This window comes from Polyodon spathula, chromosome 21 (assembly GCF_017654505.1).
Source record: "Polyodon spathula isolate WHYD16114869_AA chromosome 21, ASM1765450v1, whole genome shotgun sequence".
Lineage (NCBI taxonomy): Eukaryota > Metazoa > Chordata > Actinopteri > Acipenseriformes > Polyodontidae > Polyodon > Polyodon spathula.
The window spans coordinates 19,737,578-19,765,427 of record NC_054554.1 but is presented as its reverse complement, the minus strand read 5'-3'; the positions used below and the strand labels follow the sequence as shown (position 1 = coordinate 19,765,427).

At 39.4% G+C, this 27,850-nt stretch overlaps 1 protein-coding gene across 1 annotated transcript in view; it reads right to left on the bottom strand.

Moving 5' to 3' along the window:
- Positions 1 to 27,850, bottom strand: part of LOC121296237 (unconventional myosin-XV-like) — a 97,728-nt gene that overhangs the window by 62,414 nt on the left and 7,464 nt on the right. The window contains exons 7-23 of the mRNA XM_041221581.1: positions 26,755 to 26,858; positions 26,365 to 26,428; positions 25,222 to 25,335; positions 24,714 to 24,875; positions 22,835 to 22,948; positions 22,600 to 22,658; positions 18,681 to 18,804; positions 18,502 to 18,597; positions 15,823 to 15,954; positions 7,574 to 7,699; positions 7,017 to 7,094; positions 6,249 to 6,397; positions 5,591 to 5,636; positions 4,793 to 4,917; positions 3,432 to 3,549; positions 1,918 to 2,093; positions 582 to 672 (exon numbers count right to left, since the gene is read on the bottom strand). Coding sequence (XP_041077515.1) covers positions 582 to 672; positions 1,918 to 2,093; positions 3,432 to 3,549; positions 4,793 to 4,917; positions 5,591 to 5,636; positions 6,249 to 6,397; positions 7,017 to 7,094; positions 7,574 to 7,699; positions 15,823 to 15,954; positions 18,502 to 18,597; positions 18,681 to 18,804; positions 22,600 to 22,658; positions 22,835 to 22,948; positions 24,714 to 24,875; positions 25,222 to 25,335; positions 26,365 to 26,428; positions 26,755 to 26,858 — 1,878 coding nt within the window. The remainder of the gene's footprint in view (positions 1 to 581; positions 673 to 1,917; positions 2,094 to 3,431; positions 3,550 to 4,792; positions 4,918 to 5,590; positions 5,637 to 6,248; positions 6,398 to 7,016; positions 7,095 to 7,573; positions 7,700 to 15,822; positions 15,955 to 18,501; positions 18,598 to 18,680; positions 18,805 to 22,599; positions 22,659 to 22,834; positions 22,949 to 24,713; positions 24,876 to 25,221; positions 25,336 to 26,364; positions 26,429 to 26,754; positions 26,859 to 27,850) is intronic.

Here is a 27,850-nt window from a genome sequence, read left to right as displayed (position 1 = left end):
TGGCACTGTATTTAAGCAACGGTAACCTTGCACCATCTGTTGGTTATTCGTTGGTTTACTTTGCTTTAGTCCTAGTGATTTCTATCTGACAATTCATGTGTGATAGGGTAAAGGATCCTGTCTACCATCTTAGACATTATAAGTACAATTTGCCTGTGGTGATTTCTGTTGCTTTTCCCCATGTTCCTCTACAACCTTTTCAGGCTTAATTGGCTTAACAAGCCCAGAGGCTTGGTGCAGAGGTCCTGGTATGAGAAGGTTACTGTTCCATGCTAAATTACCAGGTAAGTGTAACCAAATATAAGCAGTCATCATATTAATAAGGTTTCTTGTCTTCCTCAAACAAACATAACATGACTGTGAAGAGGTGACAGACTCTTCCAGAAAACATTGTAGAGTTCATTTAAAAAATTGTGCCATCAAACCACAAAGTAAACTTTGCCACTTTCGCTATAATAGGAAGGTGCTGTTTGAAATGCAGCTGATTATCTCACTTTAGATCTGGAACGCGTTCCTGTCCCATGATGGTGGTGATTGTGAACAGAGTTGGTTGAGAGCCACTGATCTCAATGATTTCCTACCTGATAGTGCTTCCTCCTTATAGTGGACCTGGTTATCATCACTGCAGTCCAGAACTGGGTTAATGACTTCTTCAGCCTCTTGTACTGCTTCCTGGAGGCCAGAGGATAAGATAATCAACACTCCAAACAGCCTTCTCTCCAGCTCTCACTCAGTCACACTACAGTAAGATGTATTAAAATATAGCAAAGCCAGGGGATGACCCGTGGTGGGTACTCTGAATGATTTCAGAAGAAAAAGAAATAAAACCTTTTTTAAATTTAAATTCCACATGTATTAATTACCAGACCAGGGTTGAGGCACAGCCAGTGTACTGTCAAACAATTCTTACATTGCATTGTGTGGCAGGGTGTCCCGTCCCTTTGTGTAACTATTATTATTATTATTATTATTATTATTATTATTATTATTATTATTATTATTATTATTATTATATATGACAGCGAAAATCCAGTGTTTGTGTATTATTACTGTGTAGCAGGACGAGCAAGGTGTCGTCCGTCATGTTATTTTTGTTTATATTTTAAATGCCTTGTAGGAATGTGTCACTGATCAGCTACTAAGTATACAATTAGGCACATATCCATAGTAAACCCATCCAATACAATAATTGAGAGCTAGCTGATCCCTCGATCACCAATATAAAAGAGCTGCTGTTCGGCTGCTTGAAGAAGAGTGTTCAGAGTGGAGAACGGTAGTGGAGAGTTAGGAGGTAAAAGTATTAAAGGAAGAAAACAATGGCTAAGCGTGCTGGCTTATAAACCAGCATGATACTTCTTACTGTTTATTGTTAGTTCTTTTGGCCAAAGTGCCCTTTTGTTTTGAAAGTGTTTAGTTTTGTAAACCTCTTTATTTGTTTTTGTTAATGAAAAGCCGAGCACCGTAGCGGCTCAGTTCAAACCCCAGTCTGCTGTGTTGTGCTGCAATTACTTCCTGATCTGACGTCACCACACGTCATCACTGTCACAATTTTTACAAAGCAAAGTAGAAAAAACAAACAGCATCCCAAAAGTGAAAGTGTTCTCCCTGTGACCCATACTGTATACTGTACAACCGCACTGCCCTTTTAGTCTCTAGTGAGTGTGTACAAGCAATGCACTCCACATCAATACATTTACAGAAAGTGAATTCAGTTAAAAGCACCCTTTTAGGCAGCAATTTCATTAGTGATCATGTAGAATGTTTTTGAAAGATGTATTTAATGATCAGTGTGTGGCACCTCTTCACACAGAGGGTGGTGACGGTAAATATCTGGATCACCCCATGCAATTTTCAGGTTACGCATGGCTAGTTCAGTTAAAAGTGGGATGTTTTGTTTCCCCGCAACTGTCCTCTGACCTGGCCTGGTGACCACGGATGTGGGCCTGGATGATGATGGCTTTGTGTCTGAAGAAGCGGAAGTTCTTGCGAGAGATGAAGCCCCTGATGTTCCTCTGGATGGTGATAGCGGCCCAGGTCTGAGTGTTACTCCACTGGCCCTCCAGCAGCTGGAACATAGTCTGCTTCAGGAACACCTGTCACCAAACAGCACGGCCTCAACATGACAGTCAGAACCAATGCGTTATTCAAAGGACACTTTATCAAAATCCTTTATGAAAAAAGAGCAAAAAGTTTTGAATTATATTTAGATTTTTTTAAAATTCTATTTCCATTACCACAAACTGGTAGCCCTCGAAAACCACTAACCAAAATGAGGAAGTTTAAGAGGAATTATAAGTTTCCGGCAACGTGCATACATGGCTGAGCTTTTTAAAAAATGTTCAAAACACTCAATGTAACGGGGCAGTGTTGTGTGGTGCACTGCATTAGGGCTTCAGTCCCGTTGGTGAGATGACATTAAAAGCTCTATAGCCATGAATGCAGATGAGCCTGGCTCTTTTTCATAGTGGTTAAGACATTCATTGCAGGGTATGAAGCCTCTGCCCTGATACATCTACTCAGAATGATTGCAAATATCATAAAAAAGGTAACTGCTAAATGCCATTTGAAGCTATTTGTGCTTTAAAATATTTTTATATTCATGAAACTGTTTCAGACTGTTGTTGGCTTCTTTAGCAGCTTCATACTATTGCTAATAGAGAGTAGGCTAGTATAATCAGCAGGTTTGTGATGGTCAGTGCTCCAGGAAGTCCCTGATACTATTGCTAATAGAGACTAGGCTGTGGTATAATCAGCAGGTTTGTGATGGTCAGTGCTCCAGGAAGTCCCTGATACTATTGCTAATAGAGACTAGGCTGTGGTATAATCAGCAGGTTCGTGAAGGTCAGTGCTCGAGGGAGCTCCCTGATACTATTGCTAATAGAGAGTAGGCTAGTATAATCAGCAGGTTTGTGACGGTCAGTGCTCGAGGGAGCTCCTTGATACTATTGCTAATAGAGAGCAGGCTAGTATAATCAGCAGGTTTGTGATGGTCAGTGCTCCAGGAAGTCCCTGATACTATTGCTAATAGAGAGTAGGCTAGTATAATCAGCAGGTTTGTGACGGTCAGTGCTCGAGGGAGCTCCCTGATACTATTGCTAATAGAGAGTAGGCTGTGGTATAATCAGCAGGTTTACGATGGTCAGTGCTCCAGGAAGTCCCTGATACTATTGCTAATAGAGACTAGGCTGTGGTATAATCAGCAGGCTTGTGATGGTCAGTGTTCCAGGAAGTCCCTGATACTATTGCTAATAGAGACTAGGCTGTGGTATAATCAGCAGGTTTGTGATGGTCAGCGCTCCAGAAAGTCCCTGATACTATTGCTAATACAGAGTAGGCTAGTATAATCAGCAGGTTTGTGACGGTCAGTGCTCCAGGAAGTCCCTGATACTAATGCTAATAGAGAGGAGGCTGGTATAATCAGGTCAGTGAACCTTGCTCAGCCCCAGTTGGTAGTGATCCGGTGATCTCCCTGACAGCCTCTCCAGGATGAGGGCACACTGGTCTCTCTCGGGGAGATTGCTGTGCTGTCTGGACAGCAGGGGACCATACCTGAAACACAGCAGGGCCCTTATACAGTAAAATATAAGGTGACACTTTAAAACTCGAACCCTAACCCTAATCATCATAACTTTAACCCTTTTCTGATACAATTGTGTACTTACATCTATTGTGCAAAAATGTTTACACATTAAGTACATTGTAACTATGCATAATAATTAGGCTTGCTACTTTTCGATATTAATCGGTAAAGCTCGTTAAACGTCGTATTCACAAAAAATATGAGTTCGACTGAAATAAATTTATATACGATAAACGTTGGTAAAACCATGCACTCGCTATTTTTTATTTTCTTACCAAAAATAATCATTTAGAAATCCTCTCTAGTTTGTGTAGCTCGTATACTTGCTGTGTGTCCCGTTTCCATTCTACTCTGGGGATCGCTGTCAGTCATCTCAATGGCCCGTTAGTACTGTAGTTTCACCCTGTTCTGACAGATCTCGCTGACTGCAGCAGTGCTAGAATGCTGTCATTTGCCAGCTACAGCGCCTGTCATTCAAAGCGCCTACTTTGAAATTAGAGGTGTACTGTATGTAGGCTTTTGCTTTAGTTACACAATGGCAGTTACTAGTTTGAACTGAAAAAGGGGCACAAGAGATAAACACTTAACGAATATTGTGCACAATACCCTGCCCGACAGCTGAAGTCTCTGCGGCAGGACGAAGCGGGCCCATCTGCCTTGCCTGTGACTGTGTTTTGTTCTGTGCATATTATTTTTACTCATGAATTCATGCTACAAAGGTCTGTGTAATACACTTTTATATGCTGCGTATACTACTGTTTATTTGAGACCATTTTTAAATGTATAACTCAGCTGTGACCAAACGTTATTTCAATTAGAATGTTAGTAACCACGGTTTTGTTACATGTTGAATATGATAAAGGTGATTCGCTAAAAGAACATAAAGGTCAATTTCACCCATTCTCTGCTTGAATTGAAAAATAAAGATAGAAAAAAACAGTAAATTCTTTCTAAAATAAAGTTGATATTAATCGTCGATTTGGCAAAAATAAATAAATAAATAAATAAATAAATCGAATATTAGCAAGCCTAATAATAGCATTGCCATTATGTGTTAGTATGCATGTATTTACTAAGTAACTATTTTGTAAATTCACAGTAATTAGAGACACTTAATGTAAAGTGTTACCAAATATAATACTGTCAACATGGATGAACCATGAATTCTGTATACCTGCTGCTAATATATTGAAATGGGATTCTGATAAATACCTGCTGATAAAATATTGAAAGGGGATTCTGATAGGATAGCCCTCCTTTCTGATGTGTATGGTCTCCAGTATCCCAGCATGCCTCAGTTGTAAGGTGACATAATCAACATCAAATATACCAGGCAGCTGGGTGAGAAATAATTCGGAGATAGAAAAAAGACAACTCAAAAGGACATGAGAACAGAGTAATAAAATTAACCAATGAGAGGCGGCCAGTAAGCCCATCTGGTTGCTAGTTGCTGATTGATCTCAAAATTGTCAAGTTGGGTCTTAAAGGATTCAAGTGATTCAGCCTCAACAACATAGCTAAGTATCCTATTCCACCCCGTCATCACTCTCTGTGTCTCCCTCCCTATGTCCCAAGTCTATGTCCACTTTATTTCCAACTTCCAAGGTTTAGTGTATCAAGATAATTGAGTGTACACTAATGTTCAGTTTAGGAACTCATATTTCATTATGCAACTTGCCTGGTATATCATATTAACTACAGTAGGTCCATTAGGGGCATTAAAACAATTAACACAGAGTACATTTATTGATACAATTAATATATACATTTTGTTTCAAAAGCAAAGTCTGGTTTACGAACTTCTGTACACTAGAAGCAGTTATATTGGACGTGTATGTTGATGCAAATGTAAGGCCAATTAACCAGTGCTGATTGCTGTATTAATTTTGTAACCAAGAAACAAACTGCTGTGTAAATAAAAATTCTCTGATGAGATAGCGAATCTGCATTCCCTGTTCCCACATTTCAAATAAACACAATCCACACGAGATCATATCAAGTCATATCTACCTTCTTGTGGTTTGGTTTGAGACAGCGCACAAAGGAGGTTTTACACCTGGCAGATAAAGAGAAAGATTATCTTTTAATTAAATCCTAATATTGTTTATTATATTATTTATTTTAGTGTATTTTCATCAATAGAATATTAGTTGTAACTATTAATTGTAGTTTACCTGTATTGAAACCTGATTTTGGATTATTTAATTAATGTTAATTGTACTCTATTTGTGTTACTTGCCTGCTATTGTGAGTTCTGTATTTTAATCATGTATGTGATTTTTTAACAGAAGCCGTGTTAAAAAAGTGTCATATTATTATCTCTTGGTTGTTGCTCCTTGTCTTTGCCCAGTATAATGTTTTAATTGCCCTATATAAAAAACATGTGTGTTTTGAGTGATCTGGTAAATTAACATTAATTCTGAAGGCATAATACCTTTAGTGGCATAGTCTGGCTTCAGGATTAATTGTCACTCCCTAAAGACCCCCTCCCCTCCACCTGCTACACATAGGTATGGATTGTAAAGAATAAACAATTAACATTCTTTAAACTATTGTAAATGTATAGTATAACCAAAGGAAAACATGGGAACTGCAAAAATACTGTACAAAAATAATGTAGTAATAGCACATAATGTGATGTCTCCTAAATATTTGACACCACCCCTACCTCTCCAGGCGTGCTGTGAGCTCAGACAACGACTGTTGAAATCTGGCTGCCACCGTTGGGGCATGATGGCGATGGCCTTTACCCCTTGACCCGAACTCTTTCTGCTGCAGGTAGCCTTGCTGCACTTTCTTAAACAGACTGGACACCATCTGTGTGGGCAAGAGACAAGAGGCAGATTTTATAAATGAAATATTCATTTTATAATCCACTGGTATACAGCAAAACTCCCAGATACATTCCTTATTTTCAAATGAAATATGCATACAGCACCTTTTTATTACTGGTGAATGAGTTGTAAGAAATATAAACCAAGTGCTGTCCATCTTTTCATTGTTTTGTAATTTCTATACTGTCTGATAGGTATGTTTGAGAGAAGAAAAAGAGAGCTGGGTAGAGGTTCTGAAAAACGCCCTGACATTCAGGAACCCTTTTAAGTCATTTCAAGATCCCATGGCAGCCCAGCGATAAATTAAACCCATAAAGACATAGCCCTTTACCCTGGAGATGTGTTATAAGTTTCTCATTAAAACTACAAAACAAATAATGTACCAATATTTAGGATACTTTAGTGGAGTGGGGGAACCTTTGTTTTCAGGTCCCCTTGTATGCAAGAAAAAATGTATTTTATTTCCCCTTAGAACACTAAAACATGTGTTTTCCCCATTGTTCTGTGTGACACTGTCATAACAAACAGTATTACAGACCAATCTTCTAGGGGCTGAGCAGAGCAGTGGAGGAGGAGACCCAGCCCTGACACCTAGGCCTTACCTTCAGCCGGCTACATGAAAACAGCTCCACTACCTCTGGACGAAACTGGTCATGGTTTTTAGTCAGAAATTTGTGGACCTGAGAAACAAATAAATTGTAACATATTAGCCATTATTACATGTGGCCAGTTGGCAATTATGGGGATAAAATGAAAATAACCTGTAGCTAACACGCCACCCAATAAAAGCAGGACACCAGCTGCTCTCATGTGAAGCACCTATCTGAAGCAACGCCTCAGATCAGCTAGAATGGCCCCTATTGACTTTTATGAAAAAAAAAAAATAACCTCTCCTCTATGAAATGTGTCTAAGTGCACAGAACTTGCTTGTGTCTATATCTTTTAAGAAGAAAAAAAAGCACTTTTATTTTTATACCTTCAGAGTTCTTGCAGTGTGTTTTATTTCTCAACAACCAAATCACAAGGTGATAGTCACATATACATATTGCCCTTTGTGTTCACAGAGCAATGTGGTGCGGGAGTGAAATATCACAGGTGTCGTATCTGCTGTAGTCTTCTTGTTTGCATTCAGAGTCTATGGTTTGCGTGTGTCACTCACCTGGTAGGTAACAGCACCAGCATAGTGCTGCACAGTGAAAACTGGCAGTGGGATCTTAGGTTTGGTATAAAATGGACTGTTTCCATGGTGATAGTGGCACTTCTGGAGGAAGGTGTGGTCTGTGGCCTGGGAGGAAGCAAAGAAAAAGATTGCGGATTATAATATTGATTGCTTATGTCTGACTGAAATGCGGCACCAGCCTCATGACCATTTCACGCTAAACTAAACGACCGTCCAGGTCTTTAGCTTTTTACAGCAATCTCGTGATACTGGTAGTGGTGGTGGTCTAGCTGTCATCCATCGGCTGGACGCTAAAATCCAAATGGAGTCCATTCCCAGTCTTAGTTCCTTTGAATGCTTGACTTTCAGAATAGTGTCAGCCCAAACTACGATTGTAGTTCTGATATACCGCCCCCTAAAATGAACATTTTACTACATTTTTTTGCTGTTTGGCCTATTGACCTCCCTGTTTACTTCTTAAACTAAATTTGAGTTCTTGGAGAGTTAAACATTGATGTACACTCCCTGTAGGTACATTTATTACTGTTGCCAAACAGGTTTTTTTTTAAGCCCAAATAAAAGATCTTTTAACGGGCTCGGTTTCTTCTGCTAATTTCCTGTGCCTGAACACTTACTGCTGGCCACATTGCTATTTTTTCCTAAAATAGTTTATCATATGAAAAATAAAGAAAATATAGACATAAGCACTAAAGTTTTTCATGTATTTCTACAATAAAGCCAAACTGTTTCTCATTTTAAAGCATACAACAGCTCTGACTTACTTGCCAAGTCTGAAGCATCACTTTATTGATGATGTGTTAATACCACACACCACTTGCCATTTTTAGACACAGATGTGTTTTTTTGTCTTTGAATTAATGTGCAGCAGTGTTTGTAAGAATATTTAGATATTTTCTCTGTACTAAAGGAAATAATATTACTCCATACCACTGTTCTCATATCGCTAAACTAAATGGGCGGAGATTTGTGACGCGTGCCAAAATTAAATCTCATTAGAATGAAAGCTGGCCAATCAGCTGACTTGTTCCTGATTAGGTTGGCTTACTCTGTAGATAGCGGCAACATTACAATCTTGACTCCTATCAGCTTTTGTAATGAAGGACAGCTGAACCTCAACAGGCCAAAAGGAAGGCTCTTGTGGGCCGGCGCCAATTGAGGAACTCTGCTGTAGCTCAATAATAAGCTTACAATTACATTGTAATACACCATGATACACTATGCAATTTCTGTGCAATCCATTTGCACGCAATCTGACTGCGTGATTGCATGCAATCGATCGCATGAAGTTGCGGATGCATACATACTTTTGTGTTTGTAAACATGTCATAATGTGTTTATTTTACAGAATGTGTTAAGGATTTATTATTTGTTTTTAATATACACATTTTAAAAAATCATTTGTTGTTATTTTGCATAAATTTCATTGCTGTCACATACACACTTTGACCAGTCTTGGCCATAAAAGCCTGTAGCTCTTGCAAAGTTGCTATTGGCCTCTTGGTAGCCTCTCTGATCAGTCTCCTTCTTGCTTGGTCATGCAGTTTGGAGGGATGGCCTGATCTAGGCAGGGTCTTGGTGGTGCCATACACCTTCCACTTCTTAATAATTGTCTTGACCGTGCGCCAAGAGATATTCAAGGCCTTTTTTTTTTTATATACCCATCCCCTGATCTGTTCCTTTCAACTTTGTCCCGGAGTTCTTTTGAAAACGCCTTGGTGCTCATGGCTGAGTCTTTGCATTGAAACTACCCAGTACAGGGAACCTACAGGAACTGCTGAATTTATCCTGAAATCATGTGAATCACTACCACTTAACGCAGGTGGCGGCCACTTAACTTGATGTGTGATTTTGAAGGCGACTGGTTACACCTGAGCTAATTTAGGATTGCTATTTAGGATTGAGGTAAAATTAAGGTCCGATATTCCGTTGTTACCAGGCACTTTTTAAACTCCAGCCTTTTAATTGAAAGGCTATAATATATATATATATATATATATATATATATATATATATATATAATAATATATATATATATATATATATATATATATATATATATATATATAAATATATATATATATATATATTACTATATTTACTGGGGATGGTGACCCCTAACCACCAGGGGAAATCCCCTTTGCACGCCTTCGCGAAACTGGGAAGCACGTACCTTAGTGCAGAGGGTCAGCAGCTCGAACCTGGCACCGCTTTGTGTTTAATTATATTTGATCTAAATAAATAAATAGATAGATAAATAAATAAATAAATAATAAAAAGCGTGCAACCTCCCCTATACCCCATGCAAGATTTAAACATAACAAGATACGCTATTGGATAACATTCACAAGCACACTAGGACCACGACTAGATCACGTTCCCCTCAACCCCTCAGGTCCAGTGTCAGTCAGTTCGCAGGCAGTGGTGGTAGTCTAGAAGCTCCATGACACGAACAAAATTATTAAAGAGGTGTGCGAATTTTTTTAAACACATTTTTATCGAAAGACCCCAATAAAAAGAATAGTGTTTTGATTTGTTGTTCTTCCTTACTAAACAGGAGTTAAACACTCAACACGTATACACTTTATTAAACCCCACAAATAACTCATCTTAAGTCCTTTGGTTGGATTCATTTGCTAACATTTTCTTGGTTAGCTACTTAAATTGATTGATTAGTTTTATTTCCCCTTTCATTATTTTTATTAATGTTTAAATTGACCATGTGCTTGTAAACTTGTAAGTTCATAGAAAACTTTAAAAACTTTTACCAGTTTACCACAGTTTCATGTGTATGACTATGAGTACAGGAGCACAGCGGAAAATTGCCTCTCCGTCTCTCTTCTGTCAAGTTCAAGTTCTTTCTTGTCAGCGTAGATGTTGTCATGTGACTCCTTCTTGCTCACTGATCGGATACTTGTCCAGGGCGATCGCATGAAAATAGAGCCCCGCTATATAGCTTACGATAGGATGCAATCCGATCGAGCCTATTGCACGGTGGCAATAATAATGTGATAATAATGCAATGTCGGGCTGCAATCTGTTCGCATCGCAGTTGAACTATATAATGTTACTTTAAAAAATATCTTGAATTGTCTAGCCCCTCAAAAAACATACTGTTTCCTTCTCCCACTCCTCTCCCTGGTATACGGCTGAATTGCGACCTATGAAAGCCAAGGGACTTTAGAGAATTTGTGGAGGAAATCTAAGTTAACTTTTTTTTCAAGCCTTTAATCAGCATCGGTGTGCATATAGGGATGCCCTAAATTAGGTTAGGGCCTCTCATTATTCACATCTGATTGAGAATGGTCGGGGTAATCCAAAGTTTCTCTTTGCTACCTGTGGGAAAGTGGTTTGTAGTTCACAGATGTAGAGGTGATTCAGTGTTTAGTAACAACAGTCCAAATGACAGTACAGTGATGAAAACGAAGCTTTATTAATTGCTTTTATAATAATAAGACTGATTATACAAAACCACAGAGTTCAGTCCCGAAATAATAATAAACACACACTTTAAAAAACTTAAACGATCATCAGTCCAACAGTGAGTGCTCCGGGTGCAAGTGGTGTTGTGAACACATAAACAGTGATTACAGTGGTGTAGTGCGGTCCAAATTTGATGCTGACATTATGATTATATATATATATATATATATATATATATATATATATATATATCTATATATATATATATATACTTATACCTGTGCTACAGAAAAGTAAATAAAATGATTAGTACTAATCAAAATAAAGAAAATGTAAAAAAACACCTGAACAGAGATCGGTTTACAACATACTGTACATATTTATAAAACTGAAACGATAGCAATACATTTTTTACTTTTCAAGAGCAATTGGCTTATTATCAGATGTGCAAAAGCAACTGAACAACCTAGATAAATAAACTTAGAAAAAATAAACATTTTACAGAAGCACACAGCACAAGAAGTTATTAAAAAAAGTCTAATATTATTATTTTTTTTCAACAAAATGGTATTCCTTTACCTTGAGTCTAAGGCTGTTCACAATCAATACGGATAATGTGCTTCTCCACGGCGCCTTTTTGCACATTGCACAGCACACAGCTGCCCGAAGTTTTATTTTTATTGCACTTGCCAACCTGGCATTGGCGTCTCTTGCAGCGCTCAGTGGGGTTGCCAGCTTCAGCTGTGGGTACACACTTGGCAGTCTCCCTCTGTTCCAAATGCTTCTTGCGAAGTTCCTGTGCAAACTGTAAAATATATTCTCTCCTTGGTAAATCCTTCTCCGTTGTAAAGTACCCAGTAGTTGATGGCTGCTAGGTTCAGTACATTTTAAAACACATGAAAAGGCCAATGCCGTGAGCCAGCTTTCACAGAATACTCCTGTGCCATCTGATCCAAAACATCAACTCCATATTTTGTTGCGTAGTAAAACTCCACAGTCTCTGGTATTTATTTTCACTAGTCCCGATGCTAACTGACTGACCAAAACAGCACAGCTGGCAACTAGGCGCCAGCCTTTGAATAGGCTGATTGAAAAACAATAGACTGTCAGTCCTTGTGGCGGAGTGTCCCGCTCCTTTTGTATATTATTATGATTTAGGGTATTGTTTATGATTTGTAGCGCTGACGAGCGAGATGCCATTCTTATTTTGTGATTATTTTAAAATGCAGGTATGAAAACCCATGCAGAATGTGACTGAGGGATAATTCAATAATTAATAGCTAGTTTAATCCCTCAGTCACATATTATAAAAGGCTGCAGCTGTCTGCGCTCAGGAGTTGAGAGGAGTTCAGTGATGAACGAGAGTGGAGACAGGAGGCAAACAGCATAAGAAAGGAAATAACAATTGCTAAAGGTGCTGGTTCTGAAACCAGTACTATACTTGTTATTTAGAATTATTTGTTTGTTTGGCCAACACACCATTTGTTTTGTGTGTGTATTTTGTTTGTTCAAATCTTTTATTTGTTTTCTGTTTAATAAAATACTGTGCGCCGTTGAGCTCAGTTTCACCCGCCATTCATTGTTTGGAGTCTGTTCTTCCGGGTCTACAGCCATCCTGTTCACATATGGTGTCCAGAAGTGGAATAGCAGGGCCTCCACGAGTCAGGCCAGAATACTGCAGGTGAAATTAATTAATAAAAACAAGGGGATTACAAATAAATTTTTGGATTACAAAATAAAAATGTGAAGAAATGGCAGGAGAAAGCAGCAGCAGGAGGTGCAGCAACAGCAGCGTGGGTCCATTCGCAGGTCCTGTCGCATCTCGACCACGCCAGATGTTAGCCTCGCCTGTCTAGATGAGGAAGGGTGGTGCTTCCTGTGTGGCGAGGTCAGGTACCTTCCACTCAGGCAGAGCCACGCATTCACTCTCCTCCGAGGGAACCTGGGGTTGGCTGATGGAGCCTGGGTGGAATGCCGAAGAGGCCCTCCCCGATGTGATAAACCTCCTGTGGGCCAGAGATGGAGAGCGTTGGGAAGCCTGGGAAAAGCATCATTGCCCATTGTCCCTCCCAGACATTGCGGACATGGTAATCCGCTACCTGGCTGCAGATATGGCAGGGCTCCTGCTATCTCCAGTTCCATCGGGAAAAGCCCCACCGCTGTTGTCTCCAGCGCTAGAGGGAGAGGAGCCATCGTTGTCGTCTCCAGCGTCAGAGGGAGAGGCTTCAACACTGTTTCCAGTGCTAGAGGGAGAGGAGCCTTCGCCGCCATCTCCAGCACCAAAGGTAGAGGAGCCATTGTCGCCATCTCCAGCATCAGAGGGAGAGGAGCCATCACTGCTGTCTCCAGCATCAGAGGGAGAGGAGCCATTGCTGCAGTCTCCACCAGCAGAGGGAGAATGCCTGCTGGTTTCGCCTCCACAGCCTGAAGGGCAGGAGCACGAACGTCTACAGCCCAAGAGGGAAGCCCCCAGGTCCACAGTCCAAGATGAGAACAGAGGAGAAAAAGTGCCTGCTGTTCCCATCTCCACCAGCAGAGAGAGAATACCTGCTGGTTCCACCTCCACCACTGTGGGAGGACTACCTGTTGCTCCCACCAACACCAGCAGAGGGAGAATGCCTGCTGGTTCCACCTCCACCACTGTGGAAGGACTACCTGTCATTCCCATCACCACTAGCAGAGGGAGAATACCTGCTGGTTTCACCACCGCCCTCACGAGGAGAGGAGTAGGAGCTGCCTCTTCCCCCATCCTAACCACGCGGGGAAGAGAACCAGGAGCTGCTGCCACAGAGCCAGCACTACACCCTGAGCACTATCTTACCTGCACAGCACAGCACTGACACAAGCACGACTTTCCCAGGATTAAAGGGAGAGCCGCGGCAGTCCCCTGCAAGTGAGAAAGAGCAGCACCAGTCCCCTGCAACAGGGGGAGAATAGACACTGCTCCCATCTTCGTTGCAAGGAGACTACACGTTGCTCCCACCTTCGTCGCCAGGAGACTACACACTGCTCCCACCTCCGCCACTTCCACGACCAGGAGCAGAGCAACAGGAGCTGCCTCTGCCTCCCCCACCAGCAGAGGGTGAATTCCTGCTGGTTCTGCCTCCAACGCCATGGGAGGACTGCTTGCAGCTCCCACCTCCACCAGCAGAGGATGAATTCCTGCTGGTTTTCCGCATACTACGTGCCCAGGGTACCCTGGCTTGCAACTCCGAGGTGGAGTGTGTCGTCTCAGAGGTTGACTACCTGCTGGATTCCGCCCTACTGCCCAAGGATGCCGGCTCTGCACACGTTGCCTGCCTCACGGAGTGAGGAGGTGGATGCCTGCCTCACTCCTCCCAAGGATGCCTGCACCTTTTAACAGTTTTTATCCAATATTTTATTAACACACATCTATACGTGAAACAAATCCAACCTACTAAGGAAAATATATTTTAAACCTGGGATGGAATGATTAAACATAGTGGGTGTTTTATATTGGAAAACATCTCTCTATAAGTATTATCTATCTATATATCTATCTATCTATCTATACTTGTACAAGCTAGTGTTATGTATTTAACATCTCTCTCATGCATGCACATATATCTGTGGTATACTTGGTAGCAAGGACACTGTGAACTCCAGTTCACCTCATTTTTAGAGGAATGAGGGATGGAACATGAAGACCATGAGATCATGTCCAATTAATTTTAGAAAAAGAGCCACTGGTACTTTTTAAATATATTATTCACTTAAAACATAAGGACTGTAAAATAAACCAAATAATTAGATTTAATTTGGTCTTCTGATGTATTAAATGGAAAAAAAGCTCTATAAAAGCTGAGGTAAAACCCCAGTCAAGTATTACTCGACTTGCTAACTACAAGTTGTGTGGTCCATGCTCTGAGGATCTCTGAAAAAGCTGGTTGCTGTTTGGTCCTATTCAGAAATCTACCTTTGAAGACAGCTCTTGTTTTTACATTGTATTCTACAACTACACTTCCATATAGTGGAAGGTAAGAACAATTTTGAATTTATATCTCATTTATGTTGCTATAAGGTATAGGAATTAGATTTTAGCTTTGGAGAGTGATATATAGGTATGTTTTAGGTTTTAGCTTTTTGCATGGCTAGCTTGCAAGGGCTAAGCATATGATAACCATATTTGTATTGCTGTATTGAAGTATTAATGCTGTTAAACCTGTAAAGGCTAAGAGTACTAATACTGCTCTGGTTCATTAAAACTTTCTTGATTATTAAAAAGTTGTCTGGACATACTGTAAGCCTAGTTCACGAACAGTCCACTTACAGGAGTTTAAAACATGAAATTTACATTTTCTCACAATTAGTGCACAACTCCTGTGTACTCCTGAGTTTAATGTAAGTACACAAATCACATAATCTGTTTGCATCTGCATACTGAAAATGTCTTCAAAACACTGAATATATTTTTAAATGACGTATTCTTTTTTATGTAGTCCCCTCGGTGAAACAATTTAAATTCAGCATAGTTGCCTGCCTAAAAAGCTGTACAAATACTGATCACATAATCAGATTGTATGAGCTAAATATTGGTTGACAGTTTCATGAATCAATAATAGCATTCAATCGATCTGCAGAACACAGTACTTTTTTCTAATTTTAATCAGTCTCAATGGTATTTTCCCAAATACATTTGTATTTATTAATGTTTGCTGTAGCAAAGGTGTGTTTGGAAACAAGAGAAGGAAGTGATAGAAGTGCTAACAGTGCTCCAGGGCACTCTGGTGTAACATTATCCAGAGTATGTAACTAAGTGTTGAACACAACCCTATTGACGCTCTTACCTGCGGCAGGCTGGTCTGGTCATCCAGTATTCGCAGGATGCCATGGGGCCGGGCGGAGATCATCTCCAAACAGGACTGGCAGTCAGGTAGGTGGACTGGAAACCACTCGATCTGCTCCAGTGAGTACTCCTCCTGTGGAGGTTCAGGACAGCACTGACTACAGGGAGCAAACACAGACTAGAGAGAGGCTCTCTTCCAGTATTGTGCACAGGAACTCCTAGGAGCCATTTTCAAAACTGAATGTTCTCTCTCAGAATGGGTGGGCAGGTGTACAGCTAGAGCCAAAAGTTTTGCATTGCCCAGTAGAATGAACTCATTTTACTTCATTGAATGAAGCCTGCTGAATAATGTTATGTTAACATATTGAATTATATACTGTTTTGTAGTTTTCCAGATATCTGAGAGAAAACTGACAACAGTGGAAAAATGGGACATTTCGAAATTTAACATGAAATGCTGGCCTACTATTATGCCTTCTGGTAGACTTTTTTCTTTGATTAAAAGATCAAAAGTATATTCTGTTTTTTTTTGCTTGTTTTTTTTTTAATTATATCTCAATCCTAAAATCTAGGTCAGTGGTTCTCAATCCTGGTCCTGGAGGACCATTGCCCTGCTGGTTTTTGTTCCAAGCTCTTAATTACTTAATTGATCCTTTGATCCAATAATTAGCTTAATTTGACTCTTTAAATAGTGTATCTTACAAAAAGTTGGAGAATTTAAGTTCCTTATTCAATTGTATACCTAATTTGAAATCTCCATTTGTTTAAAATAATTAAATATCTCAGATTAGACAAATTATTAGTTCAATTAAGGGTTCAATTATGTAATTGAGAGCTTGGTTGGAACAAAAACCAGCAGGGCAGTGTTCCCCCAGGACCAGGATTGAAAACCACTGATCTAGGTTATGCAAAACTTTTGGCCATAGCTGTAGAGGTTGAGTAGACAGGCAGGTATCCTATCCTTGCAGGAATCCTGTTTTGTGCTTTTTTCAAATTGGCTTTTCTATTTTGGTGGTACATTTGAAGGACTTGGTACATGAGAAAATAGTACCAGTGTCACGGGAAATAAATTAGCCATGAAATAAGTTAGCGTTTGCCTTTTTGAGCCTTTCTGCGCATGCACAAATTTTAGAACTTAAAAGCAAGGCTCTGTGGAGATTTATCCAAGATTTTATAGATGCCATTTGTATTTTTGTAAGTAAAGCACTCGCTGTGTTTGGATGTGCAGTGTGGTTTTTAGCAAAAATAAATACTTTAAAAACATTATTTTGTCAGTATAATTCGTTTATGAGTTAAAATCACTACTTGCCAAATGTTTATTTCCTTTCAAAATTTTGTGTCATCATACTGTCCCGTAAGCAAATATAAGCGTTTATTCGATGTAGGCTCAAGTTTAACTAAGTTATTATTTTCACGGTAAAATGCTTGGTTGTTTTGTATAATTTTTTAAATAAATGTTATGGTTGAAGTGGGTACAAACACTTTTATTGATACAGCGAAATCTGTTTTTGACATTTTAATCAAGTCTACGTGTGGGAGTATCTAAACCTGTTTTAATATATACAGAAAACGTATACGTGTTTAGTGAAATAAGGTAGATCATTTGAGAAACGCACAAAACGATTGGCTAACTATGCATACTTTCATATGATCATATGAAGAAACATACACAGACTTCATATATATATATGGACGTGTGTATATACACACACCTGTATTACACACCTGATAAATTAGAGTGCAGTACTTACAGATCAATGCTTGTGATGTGGTCTGGTTTTGTTTTTTGTATATTTTATAAAGATAAATTGTTTTAGATTTTGCGCCGCCTTTGGCGTGGGCCTGGGCAGTATACATTATAGAGGGGAGGGGTTTATGTCTTGACAGCTGTAATAATCTAATTGCATATAGAAATAGATCTTAATGCTTAATTGTTTCTCATATGTCGTAACCAATATACAGAATATTTATTTCTCTTTCGGTAATATTTGAATAAGAAAACCTATAATATAAATATCTGGCGATTACAAACTGAAAATGACAACTCTGATGATGGTTTAAACTGGGAATGTTAAATAATAGATATTGTCATATTATTTAAAAAGTGTTATTATAACAATTTAACACAAATATAATTGCACAAAAATAAATTGCATGACCACGTCTTTGTAATAACTTAAACTTAACCGCTATTATTAAATAAAATACAACATGATACAATAAAAAATGTTATTAATAATATAACAATGTGTTTTCTATTTTAACCACATATAACGTAGCTTCAGTAAAGATCCTGACAACATTTTTAAAAGTAAAACAATTTTCTGATTTAAAGCTGACAGACAGAAAATGGAAACTGCTTAAACTTGCCTTTAAATTCTATAATTTGCGCGTGTGCAGAAAGGCTCAAAAAGGCAAATGCTAACTTATTTCATGGCTAACTTATTTCCTGTGACACCGGTATTGTATCACTGACAAGGACAATCTGCTGTCATCTGACTTCTCTGGTTTAAAACAGAATTGGTTAAATGAAGGGTTCAAGGGTATTTCACTGACATCCCAGGTAGTCTGAAAGCCAGCCAGGAGGAACATGAAAGTGTCTTGTACGTGTAGGTCCGAAAGCAGTGACCTATTTATGAAAACATGTTTCAAGTGTCAGGGCTGGCCCTGCTTCTCTCACCTGTTCATGGGAGATCACTGCCTTGTTCACAAAGTGTTGGAGTTGCTCGTTAGCGTAATTAATACACAGCTGCTCAAAGCTGTTCACTCCCAGATCCTGCAGCACAAGAGGGTAGATCAACGAATTGAACTTTTCATTTTGTAAAAAAAAGTGTGTGTGAAATTGTCCTGCAGACTCACCTCAAAGCCGTAGATATCCACGATGCCCACAGTGCTGTCCATCTCTTTAGGAATTAGCCACTCGTTGATGCGCTCCAGCAGCCAGTCAAACAGCACCAAGTACAGGGCCTTGGCAATGCTGTCCCTGCCCATTGCAAAATGCAAACGAGTGTCAATCATGTGTAAGAATCCCTAGATTAACCAGTTCTGAGGAAAGAGGTAGGCAGGTTCACCATTTTATTGTCATTTTATTGGTTGCCGAGCTGCAGGTGCGATATACTATACAGGGAATTGTGGGGATTGAAATCTTGCACTGTGATGACCTCATAATCGGAAGGAACAGAAAAAAACATGCATGATAAAAATAGCCACTAAGACAATATTTACCTGCTAGATGCTTTGAAAGCAAGCCAGATTTGGCTGTAAAATTGTGGGTTTAATTATTGGGACTTTCTTATAATGTGTACTATATGAAATATTACCATAGCCCCGCCTTAATTACCATAAAATTTGTTAACTTACCAACTTGTGTGGCACCCCTTGTCAAAAAGAAGAAGGACAGGATCAAGGGATTTTGTTTCAGGAATAATAGCGCAATAATCATAGCATGCCAGCTCTATTTTCACTGTAAATATACTGTAGCTATTGAGGTTACTTACAGGCGGTGTGCTCAAGATTACCTGTTTCCTAGAGGACTAATCTGAGATCATTTTACATGAACCACACAACAATGACATGGAAGATTACTGTTCAAAATCACACAACCCTGCAATCTAAAGTAATACAAACAAAAACGGTTTTAAGCTACAGACGGATGAAATCTCTGACATTCTAAAAGTGCATTTCCCTAAAATGAAAATAATAACGTTTTGTTACAAACTTGTAACAGCAGCATACATTTTACAGGAAACAGCATAAATGAAACAGGCATTTAAGCAACACAAATCCAATAAGAAAACTATTTTTATAAACCATAAAAATATGGACCTGTAGAACTTAACTGGATTGGTTGCATGAAAAGAAAACCATTTAACCCTGAACCATCCAGCTTGACAGAAATCCTTCAGTTTTTTATTATTAATGAGTAGTGTTAAACTTGGCCAAAACCATTGCATCTGAATACTTGCAAAAACACTATAAAGTACAGTAACATCTGCACCAATTGCTGACCAAAATAAAACTTTATTTTTGAGATAGGCAACATATAGCGGGTTTAATTGATTTTTTCCCTTTTTTATATTATAATTTTCATACTTTTTTATTTTTAAATCCCATAAACAAGATTTAAATTTAAATAGCACTTATGGGGGCTCCCGAATGGCACATCCAGTAAAAGCACTCTACATGGAGTGCAGGATGCGCCCCCTTCGACTCCAAGCCATTCCGCTGCCAACCGTGGATGGGAGTTCCCAGGGGCAGCACACAATTGGCCAAGCGCCGCTCGGGTGGGGAGGGCTTAGGTCGGCCGGAGTGTCCTCAGCTGACTGCACACCAGCAACCCCTGTACACTGGCCAGTAGCCTGAGGGCGTGCCCGTAAGTTGGCCGGAGCTGCATGGTCCTCCAATGCTGTATCTCTGAGGTGGCTGCATGGAAGGCGGATAGCTCCGAGTGAGTGTCGGGGTGGCAGCAGTGAGCCAGGTTGAAATAAAATAATGGGCTTTCCAAATTGGGGAGAAAATGAGAAAAAATAATTGGTGATTCCAAATTTATTGCTATTGCCAAGTTCGATGCATACCCTATGCCTCGGGTTGACGAACTTCAAGATAGACTGGGAAAGGTGAAGTTTATCTCGACTCTGGACCTGACAACGGGATACTGGCAGACCCCTTAACGCATTTTCAACACCGGAAGGGCTGTTTCACTTCAAAACCATGCCATTTGGGCTACATGGTGCGCCTGCTACCTTTCAGAGACTGATGGACCAGGTTTTACGTCCACATCATGAATATGCAGCAGCGTATATTGATGATGTGGTGATTTACAGCTCCACCTAGCGAGAGCATTTGGCTAGGGTTACAGTCGTCCTTCAGTCTCTAAGGGTAGCCCGGCTGACAGCTAACTTGTGAAAATGTGTGTTTGCCAAATCAGAAACCCAATATTCGGGATTTTTAATGGGGAATGGAAAGGTGAAACCTGTTGTCACCAAAATCTAGGCTTTAGTAGACACGGCGATCCCCAAAACCAAGACTCAGATGAGGTTGCTACTGGGTTTAGCAGGTTATTACCACCACTTTATCACAGAGTATGCCACAGTGGTTAACCCTTTAGTCGACCTCACCAAAAAGAGTGCTCCAAATTTAATTAAATGGTCAGTAGAGTGTCAGGGCTTTTGATACTTTTAAGCGAAGACTCTGCCAGGACCCCACTCTCATCACACAAGATTTCACCAAGAGATTCATCCTCCACACCAATGCATCAAATGTGGGTTTGGGTGTGGTCTTGTCCCAAAAGGTTGACAGAGTAGAACACCCAATATTGTACATTAGTAAAAAGATGCTCCCTCGGGAGCGCAACTACTTGGTAGCCATTAAATGGGCTACTCACTCCTTATGATACTAACTGCTGGGACATTTATTTGATCTTGTCACAGACCACACATAACTCAGTACATAACTCGGTGGTATCTGGCATTGCAGTCCTTCATGTACCACATGGGACATCGTACATAGAAAGACTAACAAAATGCAAATTATTTTTCCCGGGAGGGGGGAGTAATGGAAAAGGTAGATTCAGCCTTTAGCTCCACTTTGAGTGGTGGGATATGTGACAGAAAGACAATGATTCTTGGTGGTAAATCTCCATCCCAACTTGTGAGGGCACTAAGTAACGGGAACAGAATACTCTGGACTACTTGACCTGACACTTCATTCCGAGGGTTAAAACAAAGTCGTCATTTAGAAAAGAGACAGAGCTTCGTTACACTAACTCATTGATCCAGAAGGTAAATAATGTGCCAGCTGCGGATTACAGCAGCAGCTGCAATAATTTACCAAGGGGTTATGGGTGAATAGGTGTTGAAGCGATGTATCTGTTCCTTCGTTTTGGTTTGAGCATTTAAACCTGTAAGTGGTAAAAAGTACGGTGTTTTGTTTGTCTATAACTGTTTGTAATTATTTTTTATAATTATTGTAACTGTTATATGTAACTGTTTTTATAATTACTAGATGGCTAACATGTTCTGGAGCTGTCGCCAAGGGCCAGCACAAAATCCGGAATAGCAGTTCACTTTTGTCACAAATAAACTTGTATCACCCACCAGGAGCACTGCAGCACGCACCCAGGACTGGTGACCGTGTTTGTACATTGTGGGAGAGACGTGTTTTTATTATTTGGGACTGCAACCCATTTGTTTGTTTCCAGTGCAATACATATCGTTGTGTATTGCCTGGAATTATTAGTTGGTCACCAGACCAGGATTATAATAAGTAAAACCTATTTTTCTAAATGGATTACAAATCTCTGTCTGTTCATTGTGCACTGCATCACCTGTACACAATCAACCACTTTGCCACACTCCTTCATATTTAGCAGTCTGAACAGAGTGCCACCGAAAACTGATCTAATGCCTCCCAGCATTATAGCACACTCAACACTGTACAATATTATTATGTTTTAGTTAGTATAAAAGTATTCCTTAATCAGGTTTCATGGTTTATAAATGAAGAAATGGATTAAAGAAATCTGTTCCTTTAAATCTGATGATGTATTACTCTATTTTGGAAACCAAAGGAATACTGAAAAGATCAAGCCTCAATTACTGTATTTTATATTCCTGTTGTCAGCGGATATATTTCCCAGCACAGGATATTAGATTTGCAAATGAATGTAAAACTTTTGTTCAATATCTTTTTCATGTTTCTTGAAAAAAATCAAAAAGATCCTCACTTAGTGTAAAGGTAACAATCACCCTAACGCTCACAAATGCACGTTCAGATTTACCTGGCGTCAATGGCACTTTCCACAGACAGGGGGCAGTAGATCCTGTCATAAGAGGTCTCCTGAGGAGAGAGGGAGAGGAACTCAGTATAGGGGCCTGGTTTGAAAAACAGCTCCAGCTTTCTGCAGTGAAAGTGCACGAGCAAGATGTGAAGTGTTAGATGTAGTTATGATAGCTTTGAAGCATTAGAATACATTTTAGAAGATTTGGCACTTTGACTTCCCTGTCTCTCCTCACCGTGATTCGATATGTGATGGCATTCTGAAGTGCCTCTCCAGAAACCTGCAGGAGGGTGCCAATGATTCGAGTCTCTGTATCACTGAAGATCATCGCCAGCTCATATGAGTCTCTCTGTCAACATAACAACAGTAGAGAGGCACAACATTCACTAGCAATATACCGGGGAGGTTGATCATTAGATATGGGACATTATATAAGAGTTTCTAGCACACAAATAAAAACTGTACATCTAAACATCTGTACACCTTATACAGTCTATAGCGACTAGAAAATTGACCAGTGTTTTGTTTTGTTTTTTATACATATAAATATATAGACATACTGTATAGTACTTTGATATCTGCCAATGATAGTCTCTTGGTAATTCCAAGAACTATATTAAAACACACAGTGTGGGGGCTTTCAGTTATTATTATTTATTTCTTAGCAGATGCCCTTATCCAGGGCAACTTACAACTGTTACAAAATATCACAGGACAAAGTAACACATTATAAAATACCACATTGCAAAGTATCGCATTTCAGAATATCACATTACAGATAAGAGCAGTTGTAAAGTACAATAAAATCAGCAGCAAAAGATCAAATTCAAATAAGAGCAAAAAATAGAGAATACAGTAAATAATTACATGTAAGAGCGGGTTCAACTAAGAGCAGTTCACTTATACAAAAAATATTTGTTTAAAAATCCGGTATGAGCATATAGTAAGTACAATGAATGGATGAGAATGATTTGAATAAGAGCAATTACAAAAAACATGAATATGGATACCTATAAGACTAAAGTCAAATACAAGATACAGGAAGTAGTTATAATTAAGAGCAGTATTAGAATACTGCAAGGTATGGAGCGGTTCAGTGCAAGTACAAGGTGATGCAAGAACTGGTACAACTGGGTACCACATAGTCCAGTATAGTCGAGGGTTTTAAGGTTTACAGGTTCTGTCTGAATGGGTGTGTCTTGAAGAGGCACTGGAAGGTGGTCAGGGACTGAGCAGTCCTGATATCCGTTGGTAGGTCATTCCACCACTGAGGAGCAAGGGTGGAGAAGGAGCGGGATCTGGAAGTGGGGGAGCGGAGGGGGGTACAGCTAATCTGCTGGTAGTGGAGGAGCAGAGGGGGCAAAAGGGGGTGTAGGGAGAAATGATAGTCTAGAGATAGGAGAGACCAGAAAGGTCAAGACAGCGCTAGGCGAGTACAAGAGTTTTGAATTGGATGTGAGCAGCGATACGGAGCCAGTGCAGGCAGCGGAGCAGTGGTGTAGCATGGGAGAAACGAGGAAAGGAAAAGACAAGGTGAGCAGCAGAGTTTTGGATGAGCTGGAGCAGACGGATCGCAGAGGCAATTCGAGCTCCTTCACTTTGGAACTCACTTCCAGGTTTTATCCGCAATGCTGAGTCTGTCAGTATTTTCAAATCTAAGCACAAAATCAACTTGGCCCTTCACTAGTGAGCAGTTTGGAGCGTCTTTGGCTTACTGTTTCTTTTTGTAAAGCACCCTGGGATGCTTGCCCATGACAGACACTGTATTAATGAACTTGGTATGGTATGGTATGGTATGGTATGGTATGGTATGGATGTAAATATACAAGTAAAGACTGACTAAGAAATCACTGGACAGAAGGAATAAAGAAACTGGTTCAAACTTTTTCACTTGTCCAGTGACTTTTGCATATAAGTTAATTTATGATCAGTATTATTTTCTAAAATTATTCAGGAGACTACTGCAAGTTATCAAATTTTGATTGCATAGAGCATTGATAAGGCTAGACCCATGAGGATGTTAACAGCCCCTTAAGCAAGCATTTTGAAGGTATCATCACAGCCAGAATAAAGGGGATGTACTGAAGGATGAACTGTGTCAATGAAATACCAACCTCATAAGAACTAAAGCAAATGTTGCCCAGTTGTAATATGGAGGACAGGATGGACCAAATGGTGGTCAGCTGATCCTCAGACAGACCAATCGTCTCCAAACACTTCAACAGCACCAGGAAGTCCTCTGCATCTTCCTTTCCCTTCAGCTCACAAGCTCCACCCTTAAGACAAAACTTTTGAACTGAGTATTGACTTTGATTCACAAATAATATTTTGCCCACATAATGTATAAGGTTGTATAAAACGATTAATTTAATTAAATCAAGGCAAACTGCATTACCCGGTGCTAATTTTGAGATCACTGTTCATGGTTACTATTCACTGTACTGTACAGCATCATTCTTCCATCTTTGGCTTTCTCCACAATGAATGTGAATGCTAAACCTATGCATAGTAGCTGACTGCATGTATCGGGATTCACACAGACATGGAGCATAACACTGGGAAATGGAATCCCCTTCCTAAGTTTGCAAATGTACAGTAGTTATGAGAGAGGAGCCCTCTCACCTGGTTCAGGTAGAAGTATGTCTCCGGCTCCTGCAGGTAGAGCTCCTGTTTCTGCATATCACTGAGACCCTTCAGCATCTCGTAAAACACATGGTAACTCCGCTCGCCCTGCGCCTGTGGGACGGGGTTGGACGGGTATCAAGGCGGGAGAAGTTACTAAAACATGCCAAAACATAGTGAAATAGTGATAAAACATGACAAGCTCTCTTCATTCATAGTAAAACACAGTAAAGTCTTTCTATAAGATTGTACAATCTTTGTAAACTGCAAAATGACAGCACACATTTACTATAGCAAACAATAGTTTTTGCTATAGCCATTTTTGGGCAGTGAAATAAGATAGTACTTGTGCTATGGTAAGTCAAATGATAATTTAGAGATATCTCAAATTGCATTTTAAGATATCTTGAAATACTTACAGATAGCTGTAAATCATTTGCAGATATATTTAAATTAATTTTAGATATCTATAAACAAACCATTTTGAAGATACTTCATTTTGAGCTATTTAAAAATGAAATAGAGATATCTCAAATTGATTTACAGATATTTTTTGCTAGCATGATACACCAAACTATCATTTAGAGATAGCTCTAAATAACTTCCTGCTCATTTAGATATATCTGCAAATAATTTTAAATATCTAGAAATGACTTCCCGTTCATTTAGCGATATCTATAAATAATTTTACGATCTCAATTTAGAGATATCTGTAAATAATTGTAAATATCTAGAAATGATATCTCAATTTAGAGATATCTGTAAATAACTGTAAATATCTAGAAATTACTTCCTGTTCATTTAGAGATATCTGTAAATCATTTTATATATCTATAAATGACTTCCAGTTTATTTAGAGATATCTGTAAGTCATTTTTAAATATCTACAAATGACTTAATGTTCATTAGATATCTGTAATTATCTAGAAATGACTTCCTGTTCATTTAGAGCTGTAAATCATTTTAATTATCTAGAAATGACTTCCTGTTCATTTAGAGATATCTGTAAATCATTTTAATTATCTAGAAATTACTTTCTGTTCTTCACTTAACTAATTCACAAACAAGCTAAGATACTAGTGTGTGAATGTTTATGAATGCTGATTGAAAAAGAGTTATAAATCCCACAGTTTTAGGCCCTACCTGAAACACAACCCGGGACTTTTCCAGCAGGTACTGTGACAGAGAGGTTCCCACCACCTCAGCACTGTGGAGACAAAGCGCCACCCTTGAGACACACAGCCTTGCTGAGCTATGCAGTAGAATCAGACCTCAGTGTTCCTAGTAGTTATACTGTTAACTTTATTAATGATATGAAGGCACTGATACTTCTGTTTATTCTGTAGATATTTTCAAAAACTCTAAAACACTGGAAACCAAAGATTTTGGAAGTCTATATTCAGTAAATGCCCAGCCTAGTGATAACTGGGGTTTAACAACAACCCTGTTAAAATCTTGTTGCAACTGGCTAGCTTTGGCTGCCATTGTAGTGCGATATACAGTCACTCACACTCCTCACTGTGTCTCACTCACTGGCGGATGTGGATGTGAAGGTACTTTCCAAACCGGCTGGAGTTGTCGTTCAGGGTTGTTTTGGCGTTTCCGAAACTATCCAGAACAGGGAGTACTTCAGTGGGCTGAGGGGGAGATACGGAGAACCACTCAGAAGAAATGGAGGCTATTGAGCTAAGACTTAGCTAATCAATTCTTCTTCTTGTTTAGATTTACTTGGTATAACTTTTCAATCATCGCATCCTGGTGAATGAAGCAGCCCCCCTGTAACACTATGCCCCCAGTGAATGTAAACAATATCACATTGTTCTATGTCAGTGTTTTTCAAACTTTCTTCACTGATGCTATTCTCCTCAGTGTGTTGTATCAGTGTTGGGAACATGTAGTAGCTGGGACGATTACCTTTTAGTCGTGCTTGCCAGAGTACTAACGACTTTTGGAATGCTTGTATATGCTCGCAGTGTCGGAATAAATCATTGCCTCTTCCTTGTAACTTCAAATTCAGTTCGTTTAAAATTGAGAAAATGTCAGCGAGATATGACAATTTTATTAACCAATCGGCATCGTTAAACAAATGTGCCAAGTTAGACTGTTTCTCTACCAGAAAAATGTGAATCTCATTCCTGAGTTCGTACACCGCTGTTAGTACTCCGCCCCTCGACAGCCACCGTACTTCAGTGTGAAACAGTAAATGAGTGTGCTCCGCTCCCATTTCTGAGCATAACGCTTCAAAAAGCCTGCTGTTCAGCAAGCTTCCTTTAATGAAATTAACAATTTTCACTACTTCCTTCAGTACTGCCGTAAGATCAGGGGAAACACCCTTGGATGCCAAAGCTTTACGGTGAATGAAACAGTGATTCCAAACAACACCATTACCAGCTGCCTCAGATATTCTTTATTCCGCTATTTCTACCTGTTACATTTGTTGCACCATCACTTATTATTCCTTTGCAATTTGCCCAATTCAATTTCTATTTTCCAACAATGCAGTCATCCAGCGCTCCGAATATATGTGCTCCTGTTGTATTTGTTGGTAAAGTCAGACAACACAGCAAATCTTCCATAAAGTCATCTTGCCACACATACCTCACATAAACTAACAGTGTTGCACAATTTG